The 25,595-nt window shown below is 39.3% G+C and overlaps 1 protein-coding gene across 8 annotated transcripts in view; it reads left to right on the top strand.

Annotated features, from left to right (window-relative positions):
• NEO1 (neogenin 1) overlaps window positions 1-25,595 on the top strand; it is a 235,847-nt gene that overhangs the window by 72,081 nt on the left and 138,171 nt on the right. For all 8 annotated transcript variants that reach the window (XM_019441532.2, XM_019441531.2, XM_019441528.2 and 5 more), the window contains exons 3-5: window positions 3,086-3,361; window positions 6,963-7,116; window positions 23,093-23,229. In XM_019441532.2, coding sequence (XP_019297077.1) covers window positions 3,086-3,361; window positions 6,963-7,116; window positions 23,093-23,229 — 567 coding nt within the window. The remainder of the gene's footprint in view (window positions 1-3,085; window positions 3,362-6,962; window positions 7,117-23,092; window positions 23,230-25,595) is intronic.

Below are 25,595 nucleotides of genomic sequence, written 5' to 3'. Positions count from 1 at the left end.
AAGTGAAAGAAGCCAATCACAGATCATGTGACTTCATTTTATATATATACATACGTATGTATATATATATAAATGTCCAGAATAGGCAAACACAGGGGGCCAAAATGTAGATTGGTGGTTTTCTAGGGCTGAGGATGGGGGAGAGGAGACAAGGGCACAGGAGATAGGGTGAGTGAGTACAGGGAATGTGGAATGACTGCAAGTGAGTACAAAGTTTCTTTGGGGGATGATGAAAATGTTCTAAAATTAAATTATAGTGATGGTTGCACAACTTTGTGTGCATACTAGAAACTGTTGAATTGTGGACTTTAAATGGTAAACTTTATGGTATATAAATTGTATCTCAATAAAACTTTTTCTTTTTTTTTAAGAGACTACCAAGTTGCCATTCTAAAAGAACATTGGTTAGTGTTCTTTGGTTACAGGCAATACAGACCGATTCTGGCTAAGTCATGTAAGAAGGGGAATTTTTGAAAGAACACTAGGTAGCTCATAAAATGAAATTTGAGAAGTCTTCTCTGCACTCATTTTTCCACAGTAGAAATTTTTGTTTTACTGCCTGGGCAGTAGCCTGGCTGTGAGTGTTTTGTGCCTAAAGGTGGAGGAATTGGGTGGTCTGAATACAGACACTGTTAATCTTTTCTTGTCAAGCCTGTGTCTCTCTCCCACTCCAAGTCTCTGGAAGTAGCAGGACAAACTGGCCCCCTGCTTGTGAGCACAGGAAGCCCCAGCGATTTCTGCCTCATATGTCCGTACTAGTTCCTCCATCTGCTTTCCCTATTCAGAAAAAAAAAATTGATTCGGGTCTGTGCCTATTGGGGGATAATAAAGCAGACATGGTAAAGTGTTACCAGCTGAGTGATCTGAGCGAAGAGTAGATGTGTTCCTATTCAGAAGCTAGACAACCTGCAAATGTGCCATTTCCATGTGGATTAATTCTCCATCATGAAACTACAAAACCTAGAACTGTTTCTCATAATTTACTATGGTCATTAGTCTTTAAAGAAACATTTTGTTGTGTTGTTAGCATCTCAGAATCTTTTCAGATGTTACTGTTAATAACAGTAGCTAGTATTTGAGTATGTGCCAGGCAGCGTGCTTTATATGAAGTGTGTTAAGTATTAACCTTTTTAACATCCAATGAGGCCTCTTACTGTTCTCATTTTATTGAAGAAGAAACTGAGGCTTCCAGGTTAAGTAGCTTGCTAATGTCACACAGCCATCAAGTGGTGGAGTTGGGATTCAGATTCAGATTGCGTGACTCCGTGTATCTACAGAGTATTTATGACTGCATTCTTGTTAATATTTTATTTTGAAATAATTTCAAGCTCATTCAATTATTGCAAGAATGAAACCAAGAAATTACATCTGCTCGTCACTCAGATCACCCAGCTGGTAACACTTTACCATGTCTGCCTTCTTATCCCCCAATAGGCACAGACCCGAATCAGTTTTTTTTTTTTCTGAACCATTAAGGGTAAGTTGCAGACACTGCCTCCACCGAAATACTTTCATGTATATTTCCTAAAAACAAAGATATTCTTCTAAACAACCATCTATCAATTTTAGGAAATTAACCTTAATACAATACTACTGTAGGTACTGTTCATATTTCACTGGTTGCCTCAATAATGTTCTTAATAGCAAAAACCAAAAACAGTATCTTTGTCCCTCCCCCACTCCTTTCTGGTCCAGGATTACATGTTTTATTTGGTAGTTGTGTCTCTTTAGGCTCTTTTGGTCTCCAGTCATTCTTCAGTTTATCCTTATCTCATTTTGTGTTTTCTGGTTTTCCCCTATGAATAGATTCAGGTTTTGCATTTTGGGGAAGAATATCACAGAAGTAAGTGATGCTGTGTTTTTCTTAGTGTATCTTATCAGGAAGCATACGATGTTTTGTTCCATTACTTGTAATGTTAACTTTCATCCCTTTGTTAACATGGACTGTATTAACAAATATATATAATATGGACTATATTAACAAAGTAATGAAAGTTAGTGCTCTGTTTCTCCACTGTAAAGTTAAATATTTTGTACTTTAATTAGTAATACGTATTTTGGGAAGAGCTAATTTGATACTCTAATAATATCCTATTCATCATCCATCTTTCACCAACAAGTTTAGCATCCATTCATTATTCTTTTCTGTGTTAATTATCATCATCCCAGATTTAGCTAGAGGAAACTCCCTTCAGTCTGACTTCTGTGTACTTTTTGATATGTTCATGTTGTTCTTTGAATGCTTCCGTACTTCTGTCACAGGATGTTCCAGGTTTATCTTGTACTTTCCTTATTCTAGTCCTAGAATGAACTTCTTCTCCAAGGAGCATTGGTTCCTTGTAGTGGAGAATGTATTTAGAAATCAAGATTGTGTCACCATATCTACTCATTGCTACTTAGGTGGCATTGATTTTGAGCTCTCTCTGGATAGAGCTAGGAAACGTGTGTGTGTGTGTGTATATATATATATATATACACACACACACACACACACATATTTACATATGTATTTGTTTATATTTATACAGACACACACATACCTATGTGTATATCTCATATATATTTGTACACACACATACACTCATGTACACACACACACACGTATGTGTATATCTCCTAGCTCTGTCCAGAGAGAGTCCAGAATATATACGTATACATATATATATACACACACACATATACATATGTCTGTTTGTAATGACTATGAAATGTATATATATTATACATATATACATTTACATTTATATATACATTTAACTATATTTGTATAATCACATAAAACTGTAAGCTTAAACTGATACTTCAGTTCTACCAATACGAATATGGGATTTATTCTGCCCTCTGCTTTTCCATATTTATACCTTGCTTCTCCAACTGTGAGGAATCTGATTCCGTTTATCCCTAGTACATTTGCCTCTTTGACCTGTATCCGCGTTGTAGCCAATTTCCTGACCCACAGACCTTCGTCTGGACCCTGGTTCCACTCATGGCCACAGGGGCCGACTTGCTCCTGGTTCCCATGACTGCGTTTTAAAGTCACATTTAACTACATTTTATTTCTTCTTTTCTCTTTTTTATTGTCCAGGTCTTCCAAGATTTGCTAGCCAACCAGAACCTTCTTCAGTTTATGCTGGGAACAGTGCAGTTCTGAATTGCGAAGTCAGTGTGGATCTGGTCCCATTTGTGAGGTGGGAACAGAACAGACAGCCTCTTCCTCTGGATGATAGAGTCATCAAACTTCCAAGTGGGACACTGGTTGTGAGCAACGCCACTGAAGGAGACGGAGGGCTCTACCGCTGCACAGTTGAGAGCGGCGGGCCGCCGAAGTATAGCGATGAAGCGGAATTAAAAGTTCTTCCAGGTATCCCCCTGTCATCAGGACCCGTGGTTTTATGTTCGTTAATGGATAAAAATGGTTCTTTTAGAATTTTCTTTTTTCATCAAACACTGTCAGATGTGTGGTGTGACAAGCTAATGTCAGCATAGGAGTTTCAGTTTTTTACAGGGGGAGAAAAGAGGAAAACGTGCCAGGAAGATCCTCTCTTTAGTGAATACATTAGTCAATAAAAATGTATCAAGTGATAAAATGTGTTTCATATCTATGGCTTTCTTCTTGGCCAAACACTAGCTCTGTGTCTTTCGTCAAGCCTCCATCTGCTAGTTCCCTGTAATACTTCATACACTTAGGTGTCTTTACCCGTCAGCATCAGAGACTCGCTCAGGCTAGTTCATAGAAGGGATGTGCAGAATGGTAACAAAAACAGCAGCTCTGGAGACGCTGGTAAGCAAGAGTCCTTGGATCTTTATAACACTCCCTTATTTTAATGCAAACCCAGCTCCTTCTTCCCTCTCTTGGTGGGTTCTCACTCTTCCTGCCCCTGCTGGCTCTCCTCATGATCTTGTTTTGTGTGTCTCTTCCTGGCTGTGTCTCTTCTGCTCATGACACCCTCTCACTTGTTGCTCACCACAGTCCTTCAGCCTCCTGATGTCTCACCTTTCGGCTTCCACTCCCACTGCTGGGTGGCTGATTCTCTCCACATTTCTCCCTTACACCTGAGCTTATAGATATAGTTGGGCCATCCTTACGTTGTTTTGGCAGGTTTGTCATATACAGCTACTTCATAGGCTAATTTTTGGTCTATGGATTGGCTTGCAAAGTGAGACCGGTGTTTGAACAGCGACGCTTGAGGGTGTTCCTGATGAGCTTTGAACTAATTTTTTTTTAAATTTTTTTTTTTAATGTTTATTTATTTTTGAGACAGAGAGAGACAGAGCATGAACACGGGAGGGACAGAGAGAGAGGGAGACACAGAATCTGAAACAGGCTCCAGGCTTTGAGCTGTCAGCACAGAGCCCGACGGGGGGCTCGAACTCACGGACCGTGAGATCATGACCTGAGCCGAAGTCGGACGCTTAACTGACCAAGCCACCCAGGCGCCCCATGAACTAATTTTTTTTTTAATGCAGTTTCTTTCTTTGTTGTCATCATCCATGTCCTTGGCATTCCTGTCCTGTGTTTTTACACCTCAGGAGCCACAGTTATTTTTTTTAATGTGTGTTAGATCATGTCACATCTTTGCCCAAAACCTAATGGTTTCTCATCTCAGAGTAAAGGTTAAAGTCCTTGGCCTGTAAGGATTTATATAATCTTTTTTTTATTTAATTTTTTTAACATGTATTTATTATTGAGAGAGACAGAGCATGAGCATGGGAGGGGCAGCGAGAGGGGGAGACACAGAATCTAAAGCAGGCTCCAGGCTCTGAACTGTCAGCATAGAGCCCGATGTGGGGCTCGAACCCACAAACCACGAGATCATGACCTGAGCAGAAGTCGGATGCTTTACCGACTAAGCCACCCAGGTGCCCCAGGATTTATATAATCTTAATGCCACCTCTCTTCCCATAACGCTCCTTCCATCTGGTACTCTTCTCTCCCTCACTTTGTGATTGTGGCCACCTTATGTTTCTAGAACATTCCAAACACTGTTTTGCTTTAGGTCTTGCTACTTGGCATTTGCTCTGCCTGGAGTCCTCTCTTCCCTCAGATGTCTGCCTGAATCATCTGTCTTATTTCTTTGCTCAAATGTCACTGTATCAACTAAGCCTTCCTTGACCACTGTTTAAAATAAGTCTTCCATTTCTACCCCATAGTTTCCTCTTCTCCTTCGTTTTACTTCAGAACATATCACTATCTGACATATGCTGTCTTGTTTCTTGTGTCTCTCCCCTAATAGTAGGTAAGCTCAATAAGGGTAGGGAATTTTGCTACCAAGAATGGTAACTGGCAGAACAGAAGACAATAGATATTCGTTCAAAGGTGTCTGTTTCTATCAAAATTTGATTAAATGTAGCTAAATCTGGGGGGGTGGGGAAGAGAACTATTACCATATTGCAGTGTCTTCCAGCCTACTTCCTGACTTGCTTTTACATGGCAGAGGTTCTGTTTCTTCTTTATACCTGGGGTACCATTCAAGCAAATCCTTAAAACCGGATCCAAGGAAACAAGATTTTTCAGTGTCAAAGGATGAGCCACCACTCAATATCTGAAACATAAACGAAGTACTGAATGTTTCTTTTTACTTAAGTAGGAGAAAACCGTACTTTCAAGCACAGTCTTCTTGAATTAATGCAAACTGCTAATCTCGTATAGAATTTTGGGGAAGACGTTGTTTTTGCTATGTTGGTTAAGAGGCAAGGGTGGGTTGATGTCAGCCAAAGAAGCATGTTTAATGGTTGGTTACAGAGGTGAGAGCAGGTTAATGTCAGCTGTAGAAGCAAGTAATTCCACTGCTGAATGGCTGACTTCTAAAGCCTGAGGCTATCACTCATTGGCTGACTTTCCAAGGCATGTTCACTGAAGCGAGTTGTCACTGATCTGTTAGCCCTTGTTTATTTGTTACCATGGCTACAGAACTGTCATCAATTAGTTACACAAGGTTAAAGCCAGCCCTGGTGGTGGTTACCGTGGCTGTAGAATATCTTTTCCTAAGAGTATGGAGACCAGAATCACGTCTCTTTACCTGAGAATGGTCTGTCTTCTCAAAACTTAATACTGGAAATAGATGTTCTACCCATAAAAGTGTAGCCTTTTCAGATGTCCATAAGAGGGCAGCTATATAAAGTGGACACACTCCGAGTAGTAGTAGCCTCATAGCTGTACCATTGTAAAAATCAAAGGATTGACAGACTGCGTGAGTAAGGTAAAGAGACAAAACTCAGAAAGATTTTCATAAGTAACACAGATACAGGGATGTAAAGGAAACCTCTTATGATACCCCTATGAATGGAGAGGATGCTGTTAAGGATCCTGAACTTGCTCAGTCTTTTCTCTTTGTACCACTCATGAAACATTTACTTATCCAGTCTTTTATTTTTTATTTTTAAAGTTTATTTATTTGAGAGAGAGATAGCATGAGTGGGGGGAGGGGCAGAGAGAGAGAGAATCCCAAGCAGCAGAGCCCAACACAGGGCTCGAACTCACATACCGCAAGATCATGATCTGAGCCGAAACTAAGTGTTGGACGCTTAACCGACTGAGACACCCAGACACCCCCTTATCCAGTCTTTTAAGGTGAAAGGGATTCGTGTCAAATAATCTCTCAGTTGGTCAGTAAGCACCTTATGTTAGGAGCTATAACTTGTACATCTTTAAGGCCCCCAGAGAGCATAGCACGATGTTTTGCACATTGAAATGACTTAAGAAATGCTTGCTAATTTAATTGGAATTTTCTTGTGTCACTTTTTCTTAAAATATTTAGTTATATAAAGCCAAACAGGGTGCCTGACTGGCTCAGTCAGTAAAGCATGCAGCTCTTGATCTCAGGGTCATGAGTTCAAGCCCCACATTGGGCATGGAGCCTACTTAAAAAATAAATAAAACCACACAGACTGAACAGGAAATTGCAATTCCTCATGATGAAAGTGGTAAAGTGCTTTCTTAATTATTGTCTTCTATTTTTTAGATCCTGAGTTCACATCAAACTTGGTATTTCTGAAACAACCTTCTTCCTTAGTCAGAGTCCTTGGTCAGAATGCAGTGTTGCCGTGTGTCGCTTCAGGACTTCCTCCTCCAGCCATTAGATGGATGAAAAATGAGAAGGCACTTGACCCAGAAAGGTAACGTTGTCTGCCTAAAAGCCTTTTTCAGCCCTAGCTTCAGACTTGGTCTAATCTTGTTTGGGACTACTGATTAATAATGGAAAAAAATGGCCATCTACTTTATTTTTTGTTTAAACACATTATAATGCTCATTTGTCATTCTTGAAATAGTTTCTATACTGTATATGATAAGGATGTTTAAAGAAAAAACTGCTTTCAAAGTACTAAGCGTTTATTCCATTTGTTCCTTCTGAGCTACAGTATACTTAGCTTAAGGCCTCAAGACCTCCTTCCCTAAACTGTTGCAAGAGTTTCTGGTTCTGACTAGCCTGAGGCTTATCATTCATTTTCATGAGTGCAATTTGCATTTTGTTGGTAGTAGTTTTCTTTAACAATAGAAGAAAATGTGTTCCTCATCCTTTTGTTTTTGCCTTTTAAACTCCTGCCACCCTTCTTCTGTGATCAAAATTCTTCCTCTTCCACAAAAACCTTTCTATTAACATCAGCCATCATGTCACCCCTCATTACTTCTTATGTAATGGGTACTTGACCTACGTAATGGGTGCTTTTCTCTGTTGTACTTTGATAAAAGAACTGAGGTAGTGGCAGTGGTGGTATTCAGGTATATTTTGTTTCCAAAACAAAGTTATCTTGTGCGTTGTAGAATGTTTAGTATCACCCTTGGCCTCTGCCTGCTAGATGCCAATAGCACTCCCAAGTTGTGACAACCAAAAATGTTTCTGGAGCTTGCCAGATGTCCCCTGGGGGACAAAGTAGTCCCAGTTGAGAACCACTGTTGCAGAGTAGTGCTGTCCAATAGAGATATGATGCAAGCCACATATGTAATTTAAAAGTTTTGGTAGCTAAGTTAAAAAAAAACTAAGATGTACATGTGCACTACTAAATACAATAATAATAATTTATACAGTGCACCAGTTAAAGTGAAATGTAGCTCTCCCAAACAATAAAGTCATGGTTAGTGTTACTTCAGCTTTTTAATTTTTTTATTTTTTAAAGTTTATGTATATATTTTGAGAGCGAGAGAGACAGAGTGCAAGTCGGGGAGGAGCAGAGAGAGAAAGAGAGAATATTCAAGCAGGCTCTGCACTGCCAGCATGGAGCCTGACACGGGGTTTGAACCCACAAACCATGAGATCATGACCTGAGCCGAAATCAAGAGTCAGATGCTCAACCATCTGAGTCATCCACGCACCCCTGTGTTGCTTCTGCTTTTATATTTAAATAAAAATTAAATAAAATTCAGCATTCAGTTCTTGAGTCATTCTAGCCACATTTAAAGTGTCAGAAGCCACATCTGGCTAGTGGTTATTGATTTGGACCGAGCAGGTCTAAAGATTCCCAGCTGAGTGATCCAAAGTAAGCAGACAGTCTTAGTTTGTGCACTTGAGTAACCAAGACCTGGGAAGGGGTATCTGTCTAGTCAGCTTGGTGATTGACCTTCAGGTGGGGATGATAGACTGCAGTAAGGTGTTCCATTACCAGAACTAATGGTATCATCTCCAGTATCACCTCTTTCTTTCTCAGCACCCACCCAGTCACCAACTACTTCTGCCTCTATTTTACTTCCTTTCTTGCCACTCCTTTCTCCAGCTGAATATTTTGCAAAGAATTTATAAGACCTCAAGGGAATATTTAAAATGTATGCCAACTGAAACATAGGGAACCTTTGAAAAGGGGATAAAAATTTGAAGCTCTTAGAGTAGCAATTTTAATTGGCTACATCTTAGAACATAATCTTTATCAGGAGTAGGAAAACTGAAATAGGTTATCTTAAAAGATTTTGTATTTTATCATCATAGAAGGACATTCGGAGGATAGATCATGATAAAGGAGGTTGAGTTCTTATGTAAGAGATAAAAGTGAGGATTGCTGTGATTCTCATTTGCTTATTCAATAATTATCAACATATTGAACACCAATTATGTTAAGCACTGTTCTAGGTACTGGGAACAGAGTAGTGAACCAAATAGACTTTTGCTGTTACGAATCTCATATTCTAGTGGGGAAGAGTCAGACAGTAATTATATAAGCATGTAAAATTTCAGTTTATGGTAAGTGCTATGAAGAACATTAAGACAGAGTATGCCAGGGATGCCAAGAGAGGTAGAGGTAGGATTGCTGTTTTATATATAATGTGTTGGACAGTTGTTCTGTTAGTAGAGTGATTCTCAACTGGGCTCTAGATGTGGGTTGGGGTATACAAACCATGGTAGAAATGTTACATATCTTCCTTTTATGTTGCATAAAATTGTTATATTCAATTTTATTCAAAGATATTTCTCAGGGAAATTTTTTTTTTAATTTTTAAAAAATATTTATTTTTGAAAGAGAGCACCAGAGAGAGAGTTGGGGAGGGGCAGAGAGAGAGGGAGCCACAGAATCCAAAGCAGGCTCCAGGCTCTGAGCTGTCTGCACAGAGCCCAGCGTGGGGCTTGAATCCATGAACCATGAGATCGTGACTTGAGCCGAAGGTGGACGCTTAACCAACTGAGCCATCTAGGTGCCCCAAAAATGTTTTGTAATTAAACCAAATGTGAATATATCATGGCTAGTAGTATCCCTCTGAATTTTAAGGATAAGTCAGAAGACTTAAGACTAAGTAGACTGTTTTCTACCTTGAGTTCTCCAGGTTTCTGAATACTTGGGTTAGGTGGTAGAAAAGTCTGAGAAGCATTGCTTTTGTATAGCACTGTCTCAGGAAGTTCACAAGCATATAAAAGGGCAAATGTTGATGTTGTTCATGTCAGTATTTCCAGACCCTCGCATAGTGTGTGGCACATAATGGGGGAGGGAGAAGTGGTGACCAATATTTTTCGGTCAGATGTCTGAATGTAGTGTAGGAAAATCAGAGTGCTTCAGGTTAGATATAGGTAATTACTCAAAATGTCTTTGTTTCTACCAGTGTATTATGAGATATGTCGATGGGCCTTAGCTAATAAATTATTTAGACCTCAAATTAGAAAGAAATTTTGTAATTGGAAGAAACAAGTGGGTAGAAATCTAGATAGTACTAGGCTGGCTCTAGTAAAAATCTTTAACTGTTAGACATCTTTCTCCATTGCTAATCTAAGACCGCTTTGAAAATGAATATTTTAAAACATTACTGGGTAGGATTTAAGATGGTGGAGTAGTAGGAGCGCCCTAGGCTTGGCTTGTTCCTTGAACACAGCTAGATGAATATCAAATCATTCTGAATACCCAAGAAATTGATCTAAAGACTGACAGAACAAACTGCACAACTAGAGGGAGAGAAGAGGCCACATCGTGGAAGGTAGGTGTGGAGATATGATTTGGGGGAGAAGTAGATCATGGGTGCTGCAAAGATGAGAGAGAGAGAGAAAGAAAGAGAGAGAGGGAGGGGATCACACAAGGAAAACCCTTCTCCAAAACCATTGGCTGGGAAAAGGAGAGGGGCTGATTTTTGTGTTTTTACAACCAACAAGGCTCAAAGACTTGAGTTTTGGAGGTCTGTGGCATGGGTGGTGTGGAGCCCAGAGGGCACTGTAGTGCTCCTGTAGAGAAGAAGGGCAGATAGCCCAGGGGCAGATGGTGTACTGGGAGAGGTGGTTCCCCCTTCTTAAGGAGCATCTGGGAAAGGTGGCATTGTCTCTCCAGAGACAAAAGGGCTGGTGGGCACCATTAACCCTCCCTTGTCCCTCAGCATAGGCACAGAGCCATCTGCTGAAGGCAGCTAATGTGGACAGTGGCTCTTTGCTGTGCTTTACTCCAGATTCCACACCCCTGCTCTTTGCTGTGACTGCCCTTCTGGGACAAACCTACATCAGTCCCAGTGTGGCAAGACCCTCCCTTAGAGGACCAGTGTGAGTCCATACCACACTAGTTCCCTAAAGTTTGGAGTTTTAAAACTCAGCCAGCCTGCCTGGGATAGAACACAGACACATCGTGCTGTTGGATGGGCAGATGCCCCACACATAGGCAGGGTGAAGGCAGTGAGCTGAAGGACACCTGTGACATTGAGGGAGATTGTTTGCTCTTCTAGGAGGGCTCCTCGAACAGCAGTGGGCATGAACTCTCACTCTGGGCATGAGGGAGGGGGCTGGTGCCATTTCTGTCCCCATCCCTCAGGGTAAACTGACTTCAGTAAGCAGCACAGCACCAACAGTGGTGGCCTGAACCGCTTACATAAAGGCCCACCCCTCTGTACTTTGCACCCCTCTGCTTTTTGTAGGGAAGTGTGCCTGAGAACCAAAGCAGCAAGCCCCTCCCCCAGGAGACCAGCACAAACCCCCGACCATAGAGTTCTGCAAAGCTTCAACTCTGGTGGAAATAGCATCAGGTCTATTTTAACAAGCAGACAGACTAGAGCACACCTAATTAAAACCTGCCAGCCACACTCTGGCCAAGGTCCAAACACTCCCCACTGCAGGCAAGGAGTAACTGCAGAGGACTGACCTGAGGGAAAGAGCAGCCAAAACACAGCAGTAGAGTGTACACAGAATACACCAGAGACACTTCCTGAAGCACCAGACCCTGGACAGTATATGGCCTCTTCTTCATAAAGCCGTTATTCTCAGGAGGCAGAAACTTAACAGGCTTTTCTAACACAGAGAAGACAGCAGAGACATAGACATAATGCCAAGATGGAGAAATAGATCCCAAAAGAAAGAACAAGAAAAGGTCATGGCCAGGGATCTAATTGAAACAGATATAAGTAATCTGCCTGATCCAAAATCTAAAGCAGGAATCATAGAGATACTAGCTGAGCTTGAGAAAAGCATAGAAGACACCAGGGAGTCCCTTAGCACAGAGATAAAAGCCCTAAAAACTAGTCAGGCTGAAGTAAAAAATACTATAACCAAGATACAAAACTGAAAGCAGAGGAACTAAGTGATACAGAAGATAAAATTAGGGAAAATAATGAAGCTGAAAAGAAGAGGGAAAGAAAAACACTAGATCACAGATGTAGACTTAGAAACTCAGTGACTCCATAAAGCATAATAACATTCAGGAGTATAGATAACATTCTTCTAGAAATTCCAGAAGAAGAAGAAGGAGAAGAAGAAGGAAGAGGGGGAAGAGGGTTTATTTGAAGAAATTATAGCTGAAAACTTCCCTAACCTGGGGAAGGAAAGAGACCTCTAAATCCAGGAGGCACAAAGAGCTCCCATCAAAATCAACAAAAGCAGGCCAATGCCAAGACATACCATAGTTAAATTTGCAAAATATAGAGATAAAAAAATCATAAGAGCAGCAAGACAAAAGAAGTCCCTAACTTACAAGGGAAGACAAATAAGGGTAGCATCAGATCTCTCGACAAAAACTTTGCAGGACAGAGGGAGTGGCATGATATATTCAGTGTGCTAAGTGGGAAAAATATGCAGTCCAAATTATTCTTATCCAGCAAGGCTATCATTCAGAATAGAAGGAGAGATAGTTCCCAGAAAAACAAAAACTAAAGGAGTTCATGACCATTAAACCAGCCTTGCAAGAAATATTAAAGGGGACTCTTTGGGAAAGAAAGACCAAAAGTGACAGAGACTAGAGAAAGGAAATCTCTAGAAACAACAAAACAAGTAATAAGATGGCACTAAATTCATATCTATCAATAATCACTGAATGTAAATGGACCAGATACTCCAATCAAAAGACATAGGGTGTCAGAATGGATAAAAAAACAAGACCCATCTATATGCTGCCTATATAACTCATTTTATAGACCTAAAGACACCCGCAGATTGAAAGTGAGGGGATAGTGAGAACCATTTATCATGCTAATGGACGTCAAAAGAAAGCCAGAGTAGCAGTACTTAATATCAGACAAACAAGATTTTAAACTGAAGATTGTAACAAGAGATGAAGAAGGGTACTGTATCATAATAAAAGTGTGTATCTCACACGAAGACCTAACAATTTTAAATATTTATGCCCCCAACTTGAGAGAACCCAAATAGGTACAACAATTAAACATAAAGGCACTCATTCATAATAATACAATAAACGTAGGGGGCTTTAATATCTCACATCAATGGACAGATTAAGTAGAAAATCAACAAGGAAACAATGGCTTTGAATGACACATTGGTCTAGATGGACTTAACATATATATTCAGAACATTTCATCCTAAAGCAGCAAAATATACATTCTTTTAAAGTGCACATGGGAAAATCTCCAGAATAGATCATATACTAGGTCTTAAATCAGGCCTCAACAAGTGCAAAAAGATTGAGATCATACTGTGCATGTTTTCTGACCACAATAGTATGAAACTTGAAGTCAACCACAAGAAAAAATTTGAAAAGACCAAAAATACATGGAGATTAAAGCCATCCTACTAAAGAATGAATGGGTCAACCAGGAAATACAAGAAGAAATAAAAAGTACATGGAAACAATTGATAATGAAAATGTGACAGTCATAAACCTTTGGGATGCAGCAACAGAGGTCATAAAAGGAAAGAATATAGCAATACAGGCCTACCTCAAGAAGCAAGAAAAATCTCAAATGTACAACCTAACCTTACACCTAAATGAGCTAGAAAACAAACAACAAATCAAGCTGAAAGCAGAAGAAGGGAAATAAGATCAAGCAGAAATAAATGAAACAAATAGAAACAAAACCCAGTGGAACAGATCAATGAAACCAGGAGCTGGTTCTTTGAAAGAAGTAAAATTGACAAACTCCTAGCCAGACTTATGAAAAGAAGAGAGGACCCAAATAAATAAAATCACAAATAGGAGAGATCACAACCAACACCACAGAAATGCAAATAATTATAAGAGAATTTTATGAAAAATTACATGCCAACAAATTGGGCAATCTTTAAGCAATGGATAAATTTCTAGAAACACATAAACTACCAAAATTGAAACAGGAAGAAATAGAAAACTTGAACAGATTGACAACCAGCAAAGAAATTGAAACAGTAATCCAAAATCTCTCAACAAACAAAAGTCTAGGGCCTGATCGCTTCCCAGGGGAGTTCTACCAAATGTTAAAAATGTTTTTTTTTTTTTTAACATTTATTCATTTTTAGAGACACAGAGCATGAGTTGGGGGGGGGGGGCGGGCAGCACAGAGAGAGAGAGAGAGAGAGAGAGAGAGAGAGAGAGAGAATCCGAAGCAGGCTCCAGGCTCTGAGCTGTCAGCACAGAGCCTGATGTGTGGCTCGAACTCACGAAGCATGAGATCATGACCTGAACCGAAGTTGGATGCTTAACCTACTGAGCCACCCAGGCGCCCCTCTACCAAACATTTAAAGAAGAGAATACCTGTTCTTCTCAAACTGTTTTCAAAAAACAGAAATGGAAAGAAAACTTCCAAACTCATTCTATGAGGCCAGGATTACATTGATCCCCAAAGCAGACAAAGACCCTACTAAAAAAGAATTCTAGGCCAATATCCTTGATGAACATGCATGCAAAAATTCTCAACAAAATGCTAACAAATCAAATCCAACAGTATATTAAAAGAATCATTCACCATGATCAAATGGGATTCATTCCTGGTTTGCAAGGGTCATTTATTATTGGCAAATCAATCAACATGATACACCACATCAATGAAAGCAAAGGATAAGAACCATATGATCCTCTCATTAGATGCACAAAAAGCATTTGACGAAGTACAGCATCCATTCTTGATTAAAAAACAAAACAAAACCTACTTCCACATCATAAAGGCCATATATGAAAGATCCACAGCTAATGTTCATTCTCAATGGGGAAAAACTGAGAGCTTTTCCTCTCAGGTGAGTAACAAGACAGCGTTGTCCACCCTCACCATTACTATTTAACATAGTCCTAGCGTCAGCAGTTCAGACAACAAAAAGAAATGAGATGGCAAGGAAGAAATCGAATTTTCACTATTCGCGGATGACATGATACTGTATGTAGAAAATCCAAGAGTCCACCAAAAAAGCTGTTAGAACTGATCCATAAATTCAGTAAAGTCGCAGAATATAAAAGTCAACGTACAGAAATCTGTTGGATTTCTATACACAAATGATGAAGCAGCAGAAAGAGAAATTAAGGAATAGATCCAATTTACAGTTGCATCAAAAACATAAGATACGTAGGAATAAACCTAACCAGAGGTAAAAGATTTGTATGCTGAAAACTATGGAACACTTCTGAAAGAAGTTGAAGATGACAGTGGAAAAACATCCCATACTCATGGACTGGAAAAACAATTATTGTTAAAATGTCTAAACTACCCAAAGCAATCTACACATTTAATGCAATCCCTATCAAAATACCATCAGCATTTTTCACAGCTAGAACATACAGTCCTCAAGTATGTATGGACTCACACAGGACCCCAAATAGCCAAAGCAATCCTGAAAAAGATAAGCAAAGTTGGAGGCATCATAATTCTGGATTTCAAGCTATATTACAAAACTGTAGTCAAGACAGCATGGTACTGGCACAAAAACAAACACATAGACCAATGGAACAGAATAGAAAACCCAGAAATGGACCTGCAACTATATGGTCAGCTCATCTTCAACAAAGCAGGAAAGAATATCCAATGGAAGAAGGTCTGTCAACAAATGGTCTTTGGAAAACTGAATAGCAGCTTGCAGAAGAATGAAACTGGATCACTTTCTTACACCATACACAACAGTACATTCAAAATGAATGAAAGACCTCAATGTAAAATAGGAAACCATTAAAATCCTAGAAGAGAACACAGGCAGCAACCTCTTTGACTTCAGCTATAGCAACTTCTTACTAGACACATCTCCAGAGGCAAGGGAAATGAAAGCAAACATGAACTATTGGGACTTTATCAAGATAAAAGTCTCCTGCATTGGGAAGGAAACAATCAATAAGGCTAAAAGGCAACTGATGGAATGGGAGAAGATATTTGCAAATAATCTATCTGATAAAGGGTTAGTATCCAAGATCTATAAAGAACTTATCAAACTCAACACCCAAAAACCAAATAATCCAGTGAAGAAATGGGCAAAAGACATGAATAGACATTTTTCCAGAGAAAACATACAGATGGCAAATAGGCACATGAAAAAATGCTCAATATCACCTATCATCAGGGAAATACAAATCCAGACCACGTTGAGATACTACCTCACACCTGTCAAAATGGCTAAAATTAACATAAGACAACAAATTTTGGCAAGGATGTGGAGAAGGGGGAACCCTCTTATGCTGTTGGTAGGAATGCAAACTGGTGCAGCCATTCTGGAAAACACTATGGAGCTTCCCTCAAAAAATTGAAAATAGAACTGCCCTGTGATCTATCTACTATGCACTAAATGCACTACTAGGCATTTACCCAAATGATACAAAAATACTGATTCAGAGGGGCATATGTACCCTGATGTTTATAGCAGCATTATCAACAATAGCCAAATTATGGAAAGAGCCCAAATGTCCATTGATTGATGAATAAAGAAGATGTGGTATACATGCAGTGGAATATTACTCAGCCATCAAAAACAATGAAATCTTGACATTTGCAGTGATCTGGATGGAGCTCAAGAGTTTATGCTAAGTAAAATCAGTCAGAGAAAAGACATATACCATATGATTTCACTCACATGTGAAACATGATCGTGGTATGGGGAGAGAGGGAGGCAAACCATAAAACAGATTCTTTTTTTGTTTGTAATTTTTTTAAATGTATATTTATTTTTGAGAGAGAGCTGGGAAGGGGCAGAGAGAGAGGGAGACACAGAATCCGAAGCAGGCTCCAGGCTCTGAGCTGTCAGCACAGGGCCTGGCATGGGGCTTAAACTCACGAACTATGAGATCATGTTCATGTGAGACTTGAGCCAAAGTCAAACACTTAACTGACTGAGTCACCCAGGCGCCCCCAAACAGAGTCTTAACTATAGAGAACAAACTGAAGGTTGCTGGAGGAAAGGTGGGTAAGAGATGGGTTAAATGGGTGATGGGTATTAGGAATGCACTTGTTGTGATGAGCAGTGGGTGTTATATGTAAGTGATGAATCACTAAATTCTACTGAAACTAATGTTATGCCATATGTTAACTAAATGGAATTTAAATAAAAACTTGAAACTAACTACATATTTTTGACCATTAAATTAAATAGAGGCCCCTGGGTGGCTCAGTCGGTTGAGCATCCAACTTCAGCTCAGGTCATGATCTCACAGTCCGTGGGTTCAAGCCCCACGTTGGGCTCTGTGCTGACAGCTCAGAGCTTGGAGCCTACTTTGGGTTCTGTGTCTCCCTCTCTCTCTGCCCTTCCCCTGCTCATGCTCTGTCTCTCTCTGTCTCAAAAATAAATAAAAACATTTAAAAAATTTAAAAAAATTAAATAAATGAAACATTACCATGGTGTTTGTAACTAAGAATTGATGTGTTTACTTAATCTTTTGATTGCATTTGTTTAGATCTAAACCAAACGTAGTATTGAAGGAAGGGTGGTGGAAATGTATCCCATTCATTGAGTTGTTTTAAAGGGAGAGAATTGAGAAAATATAAATGATAAAGTATAGAGGAACTGACAGCACAAAGTAATTTAGTAACCATGTAATTTCTGTTTCTGTGCAATGATAGATCAGAACTCAGCTGCAAATGAACAAGTTACAGTTATAAAAATGCTTAATGTTATTATAATTGACAATAGTAGAAAAATTGGATTACTTAAAAAAACAAATGGAGGACTTCCATTTCTGGGAAGATGGAATAGATATGTTTTTTCCTGTTCTTCCTACTATAAAAACCCCAGACATTATATATGAAACAAACATAAGACTCTAAAAAGTGGAGAGAGGAAGACTGACTGGTTAGAGACCTTGGGACCCAAGTAACACCATGATGGTGACTTCCTTGGGTTTTGTTTTTGTTTTGCGCATCTCAGCTTGAGCTGAAGAAGCTTCCAACCTGGAAGTGCCAAGAGGCACATTCAGAATTGCTCTGAACAAAAGTGTACTCTCTCTGGGCAGAGGACCGGGGAAGGTGGTGTCAGTGGACACCATGTGAGAATGGTAATGAGACATTCCTTCTGCACCCAGCCAGAAGGTAGTACCAGTGAAGGCCTAATGGGGAGCTCTGACTGTTAAGGAATAATGAGGAATCCCTTTCTCCCCTTGGATATTAAAATGGAGACTGAGGAACCTGAACTTTTGCCTCCCATCTGACAGTAATGAGGTGGTGCCTCCCCCTTCCTCTGCTAGAGCAGTGTCAGAAGAAGCCAGCTAAAGCAAAAGGTTTAGTGACATCCAGAGTCTCACAACAATACCCCAAATATCCAGATTTCAATTTAAAATCACTCATCAGGGGCGCCTGGGTGGCTCAGTCAGTTGGATATCTCATTTCAGCTTGGGTCATGATCTTGTGGCTCGTGGGTTCGAGCCCCGCGTTGGGCTCTGTGCTGACAGCTTGGAGCCTGGGCCTGCTTTGGATTCTGTGTCCTCCTGTCTCTCCGCCCTTCCCCAGCTTGCACTCTGTCTCTCCTTCAAAAGTAGATAAGGATTAAAAACAATTTTTAAAAAAAAATCACTCATCATACCAAGAACCAGAAAAATCTCAAACGAGAAGAGACAATAGATGCTAACACTGAGATGGCAGGTTTTAGAATTATCTGTTGGATTTTAAACCAGTCACCATAAAAATGCTCCAATAAGCAATTACGAACACATTTGAAACAAGTGAAAAAATAGAGGATCTCCAGAAAGGCGCACCTGGGTGGCTCAGCTGGTGAAGTGTCTGACTCTTGATATCGGTTCAGGTCGTGATCTTGTGGTGGTGGGATCGAGCCCTGAGTTGGGCTCTGTGCTGAGCGTAGAGCCTGCTTGTGAGTCTCTCTCCCCCTCTCTCTGCCCCTCCCCCACTCGATGGCACAGGCATGCATGCCCTCTCTTTCTCTCCAAATAAACTTAAAAAAAAGAGTATCTTAGCAAATACATAGAAAAGTCTCCTCAAATAAATAGTTTTAAGGGACCTAGTGGAAATTTTTGACCCGAGACATTAAAAAAAAAAAAAATTAAAAATTCAGTGGATGACCTCAGCAGCAGACTGGATGGGACAGAGGAAAGAATCCTTGAACTACAAAAAAAGAAGATGCAATGATCAGCATTAGGGCTGAAACAGGGGATGCTACTACAGATCCTGCAGGCATCAAAGTGATAATAAGGGAACGCTATGAGCAACTATACACAAGTAAATTTGACAACTTATGCAAAATAAACTGTTTGCTCAAAAACACAACCTACCACATCTAGCCCAATATGAAACAGATAATTTGAATAGGTCTCTGTTAAGGAGGTTGACTTTGTAATTTTAAAACTCCTGAAAAAGAGGGGCACCTGGGTGGCTCAGTCGATTAAATGTCTGACTCATGATTTTGGCTCAGGTCACGATCTCACAGTTCATGAGTTCAAGCCCCATTGTCAGGCTTTGTGCTTTATCGGCATGGAGCCTGCTTGGAATTGTGTCTCCCTCTGTCTCTGCCCCTTCGCCACCCATGGTCTCTCTCTTTTTCTCTCTCTCTCTCAAAATAAACAAGTTAGAAAAAAAGGCTCTCCAAAAAGAAGTCTCCAGGCCCACGTAGTTTCACTGGAGAATTCTAATGTTTAAAGAAGAATTAACACCAGTTTTACACAATCTCTCCAGAAACTAGAAGAGAAGGAATTGGGGGTGTCTAGGTGGCTTAATTGGTTAAGCGTCTGACTCTTGGTTTCAGCTTAGGTCATGATCTCATGGTTGGAATTGAGCCCTGCATCATGCAATGTGCTGACAGCATGAAGCGTACTTGGGATTCTCTCTCCCTGCTTATCCATGCTCGCTCGCTCTCTCTCTCTCTCTCTCTCTCTCTCTCAAAAAAAACACTTTAAAAAAGAAGGAATTGAAGCTAGTATCACTCTGATACCAAAACCAGACAAAGATAGTACAAAAAAGAAAACTGCAGGCCAATATACCCCATGAATATAAACATAAAAATTCTTATTTTTTTTTATCCTTTCTTTTTCTTCCAAATTTTTATTTACATTCTAGTTAGTTAACATACAGTGCAATATTGGTTTCAGGAGTAGAATGCAGTGATGCATCACTTACATACAACACCCAGTGCTCATCATAACAAGTACCCTCCTTATTACCCGTCACCCATCTAACCCACCCCCACCCATCTTCCTCGGTTTGTTCTCTATCTTTGAGTCTCTTCTAGTTTATCTTTCTCTCCACCTAAGTGTTCATTGATGAATGAATGGATAAAGAAGATGTGTGTGTGTGTGTGTGTGTGTATGTATGTATGTATATATACACACACATTGTGTATAGATATAGATATATACACACACACATTGTATATATACAATGTATATATACAATGTGTGTGTGTATATATAGATATAGATAGATACACACACTGTATATATACATTGTATATATGTATATATATATAAAAGCTCAGATCTCATAACATCATTGTCAACCCCCTACCCATTTATTCATGTATGTATGTATGTATGTATTTTTTTTTATTCATTGTTTTTAGACTAAGGACTCAAATTATTAAAATGGCTTTCAAAACCTTGTGTGGTCTGGCTCCATTCTCCTCTTTCTTTTTTTTCTCTCTTAAACCAGGCCACACTAGTTATTTTTAGATCCCCAAACACAGTGTAGTCCTTTCTGCCACTGTTCCTTTGCATATGCTAGTCCTTCCTTCTGAAATCTTTTTCTCCTTTTCATTATTGATTAGCTCCTCCTCATTTTTCCGATCTCAGTCCAAAGGTTACTTTGGTCAGAATATTTCTTTATTTCTAATTTCCTGGTAGGTCCTTTTGGTATGCCATTTTGTAGAATTATCATCTTTTATGTGTGTCTTTCCCACTGAGTTGCATGGGTGCACTGTTGTGTTTTTGCTCACTGCTACATCCCCAGCTACTACCTGACACATAGAGGCATGCCAACAAGTGTTTGCCAAATGAGCAGATATATCCCTCTCCTTACCTTCTCTTGCATCGTTTCTAAGAGTGGTCAATACTTTTTGTTTTCTCTTTACCTCTGTTATTATTGCCCATTATTTTATCTTCTTTCTCTTTAATTCTGGACCCTTACAGTGATTTTACAATCAAACTTTCTTCTTCTAGTTTTTTCCCCTTCCTCTTCTTCACTAAATTATGTGATTTATCTGCTTAAAAGCCTTTTCCTTGGCCAAAAAGAAAAAAAAAAAAAGTATTCTTAGCACACTAAGCTCTCTTAGATTGACCCCGACTACCCAGGGGATACACACACATACTCCCTTTGTCCAGCAACACTCAGTCTAACTTGGGTTCAGTGACCAGGCATAAACTTTTCACATATTGTTCCTTTTGCTTGTATCTTTGAATTTTGGAGTTCTAAAGACTTGATTGCCATCTTACTGTAAGCCAGTATATCATCGTGTGAACAAGTTAAGTGAATTCTACCAGGCTAATGGACATTCTTCCTCCCAGGCTTCTTTTAAGGGAGTAAAATCAATTCCATTAAGAAAGATTACAATCTGTAGTGATACTCAGTTATGGCAAATATGAGGCAAAACAAGTATCAGGAGTATTTTTTAGCATAACTATTGGATATAAATTACTATCTGTCAGTTCAAAAGTCCCATACCAACTAGTATTTCAAGTTATGTTCAACTGGGTATCACATGTATATATTGCTGAATTTCCACTCGTGAATGTTGTTTTCCATTTCTTAAGATTAATAGCGATTTTATCTAAGGGTGAAATAGAGGATTTTAATTTTTGTGAATTTTTTCCTATTTTTTGAGGCACGGAATGCCTTTCTGTCTTATCCTAGTAGTCCGTGCTCTGTTTCATGATATGTTGTATTGCTTCCCTATCTCATCACATTAAATTGGGATTTGAGGGCATAATAGAGATGTTTCACATTGGAAGGCCGCTTGACAAAGTTTAGTTGTGACCTTGCAGGGTATTTCTTAGAGAAGTCGCCAGACCTCATTCTGGTTTTCCTCTTTCTTTGTTCAGAAACTTAATCTTGTTTATCAAATTCAGGAAGACTAATTACTCAGACTAAAAGTGTACTGACATTTAAGCCAGAATAGCACTTTACTTAGGTTGAGAATTATAATCGTAGCACAGAATAGTCATTTCCTCTATTTTTTGCACAGCAGGAATTTTATGTGAAAAGCCAAATTATAATCAGAACATTTTTCGTTGAACATAGATACAGATAGGAAATGTGACAATACTAAAATTTGAGAGAAAAAAAATCGGCCTATGAAAACCAGGTTAGACATAGAACCTCAAAATAAAAATAAAATTACAACTCTACAAACTCTCCAAATCAACTAAACTTGTTTACTTTGTAAAAATTTGATGAAAATATTGATTTGTGATTTCTTCCTCAATGTTGTAGGATTATTTTATTTTTTCTTCAAATATTCCTTTAAAAGATTTAAATCACTCTGTAGATTTGGATTATAGTGGGCAGCATCCTTGTTGATAAATGGCATGATAGCTGATTCTCGGCCGGCAACCACACCCAGGGAGCTGTTCCCTGGCAACCGTGTTCCCTCCCTTCCCTGCCCTTTTTCCTCCCCTTCCCAGCCAAGCCACCACAGGAAACTTTCAGTAGGCACTGTGGCCCCATGACTTTATGTCTCTGATCTGACATTTTACCCTCTCCATTAGTCCTCTCAGTGTGGCGTGCTATAGTGGAGTGACTCTGAGATTGATTCCAGACTTTAAAATTACATAATTTGTAGAAAAACTGGGTAGAGTCGGGAGGCAGGGATGGACTATGAGGAGTGGAATTGGTTACAAAAGTGGTCTGCTTTTGAGAATAATTAGAAGTGTTGGAGATAATTCATTGTAACATTTTGGTTTGTATTTGTGATATTTATGCACTTAAATATGAGCAAAGCAAATTGGACTAAATTATATTCTGCTAATTTTATGTTAGTCTCACTCCTTATGTAGCCATATGAATAACCTGTTTAAGTGTTTTCTCTGTTTTATGTGGAAAGTTTCTCAGGTATTATTTTCCTAGCTCTGAAATGTATCAATATTTTTTATACAGCTCTGAAAAATTGGCGTTGCTGGCAGGTGGTAGTCTGGAGATCAGTGATGTCACTGAGGATGATGCGGGGACTTACTTTTGTATAGCTGATAATGGAAATGAGACCGTTGAAGCTCAAGCAGAGCTTACAGTACAAGGTATGTAACCATTTCCTGTCTAAATAGATTCTGTGTACTGTATGGGTTTGCTAATTATTTAACATCAAAGTGAAAGAGGCAATATAGGATAGAGTTAACACCCTGAGCTTTAAGCCAGATTGCTTAGGTTCATACTATAGGAAATTTGCTTAACTTCTCTGGCCCTCATTTACCTCATCTGTAAAATGGAGATAATAAGAGCACTCACCCCATTGAGGTTGTTTTAAGGATTAAAAGAGTTAGTGTTTGTAAACCTCCTGGCCTATGTGACCAGAATATGATAAGAGCTCAGTTACTGGTATTATCTGTAGTACTAGCAGTAGTGTGGGGAATGCTGTGTTCTGGGACATCTGGAAGGTTCAGTTCACTCTTCTTGTCACAGAGACTTCTTGTACTCTGATCTAGAACCCTTTATCTCCTAAGTATTGGTGTCCCCTCCTTTTAGGAGAATAGATCACCCAGGACGGAATGCTCTGTGGCTCTCAATGTAACATGGTCGTCTCTCCGATGATTTGATGATGTATTTCTTTCTGTTCAACTAATGTTGGTCATCACAGCATCTCCTCTAACAGGTTCTCTGATTTAGAAGTCAGAGAAAATGAACATGACATGTGCACATAATCTCTTCTTTATCCTATCTCCCTTGCCCTTCCTCCATATTGAAATGTACCCTCAGAGAAATATTTGCTCTCTCCTATGATTTGTCTATACCCTCATTTATCTTGTTTCTTTCTTTTTTTTTTTTTAATTTATTTATTTCTGAGACAGAGACAGAGCATGAGCAGGGGAGGGACAGAGAGAGAGGGAGACACAGAATCAGAAGCAGGCTCCAGGCTCTGAGCTGTCAGCACAGAGCCCGACGCGGGGCTCGAACTCACAAACCGTGAGATCATGACCTGAGCTGAAGTCGGTCGCTCAACCGACTGAGCCACCCAAGCGCTCCTCATTTATCTTGTTTCAAATAAAAATTTTTAAGGACTTTTCTAGTACTTTCAGGAAAATTTACCATTGTTTGGATATGTAGAGGTATGTATTGGTTCATGATACTCGTTATTACCTTGTCTCAAATTGTATCATATTTGATAAAATACTTCCTGATCTGTGGTTTGGGGTTGTCTCACATTTTTATTAAAGTTTCTCTTGGTACACTGGTGGGTTTTAGAGTAGGAATCACAATAGTCACATTTATACTCCCAGCAGTCATGAGAGGACTCAAATTTGTTTTGTTCTCATCCAACATGGGGCTCAAACTCATGACCCCAAAATCAAGAGCCGCATGCTCTTCTGACTGAGCCAGTCACGCACCCCTCAAGTTTGTTTTTGATAGGAATTGGAGAATAGATTGCTTGGGATCTTATGCTGACAAAGGCACAGAATGTTTATGTTCTCTGTTGCTATTTGTGGGTGGGTTCGTAATCTCTGAAAATCAAAAGAGCAATCCTTAGACTATAACTATTACAGTTATTTACATAACTTTTGCCTCAGTTGAGCTCAGCCATTGTTCTTGGCTAGGTGGAAGGTTGGCTATGACCAGTTGTAGAATGATCAATTTATTTCTTTACCTCTATGTGGGTGGGATCATACAAGTAGAATATTAGTGAACTCCATCTTATTTGGCCCCTGTGCCTCCCTTAGTAGATGTTTTCTCTTTTTGTTTTTACCATTAATCAGATTCTTAGCCTAACACTCTCTTCCATTTCCTACCTGTGCCTCAGTTTCCTCTACTGTGAAGTACCTTGTCGTTAACCTCACATTGTGAGGCATGGTGTTCACCATGCATGTCAGTTCCATTTGTCCGTGTGGTTATTTTCTCCTTTTTAACTTTTATTCATTGTATGGAATCAAGTTAGGACTCTTCCTGTTAACTTAATTAACTATATTTTTTTAGTTATAATACATACATCTTACAGTTTATACCAAGTTCCATCTTATTATCTGTGCCTATAGAAAGTACCTTTTAAATGAGTACATTCTAGAAAACTGAGAAAAGAATAAGAGTGAGGAAACCTAGGTGTTAAAAATTGTCACAGACCTTCTCTAATCAAAACAGCATGGTATTGGCCCAAGAGAAGTCAACAAAAAGGAATAAAATCTAGCTGTTACAAGTGAATACAGAACTTAAAAATATTATCAAAGTGGGAATTCAGTTCAGAGGGAAAATCTTTTATTTACTAAAGGGTATTGGTATAATAGATTTTCAAGTAGGAGGCTATAAAATTGGATCTGTACTTCAGACCAAAGGTCAGAATGTGAAAAAGTGAAGATTATATGGGTTAATGTTTATATTATCTCTGCTGGAAAAGACCATCTCAGGAAAAACAGAAAATAGGATGTCAAGCAAAAACTGACACATTTTGACAATGTAC

This window comes from Panthera pardus, unplaced genomic scaffold (assembly GCF_024362965.1).
Source record: "Panthera pardus isolate Hobbes unplaced genomic scaffold, ASM2436296v1 HiC_scaffold_24, whole genome shotgun sequence".
Taxonomy (NCBI): Eukaryota; Metazoa; Chordata; class Mammalia; order Carnivora; family Felidae; genus Panthera; species Panthera pardus.
The sequence above is the reverse complement of the archived record's forward strand: the minus strand, read 5'-3'. Positions and strand labels throughout refer to the sequence as shown.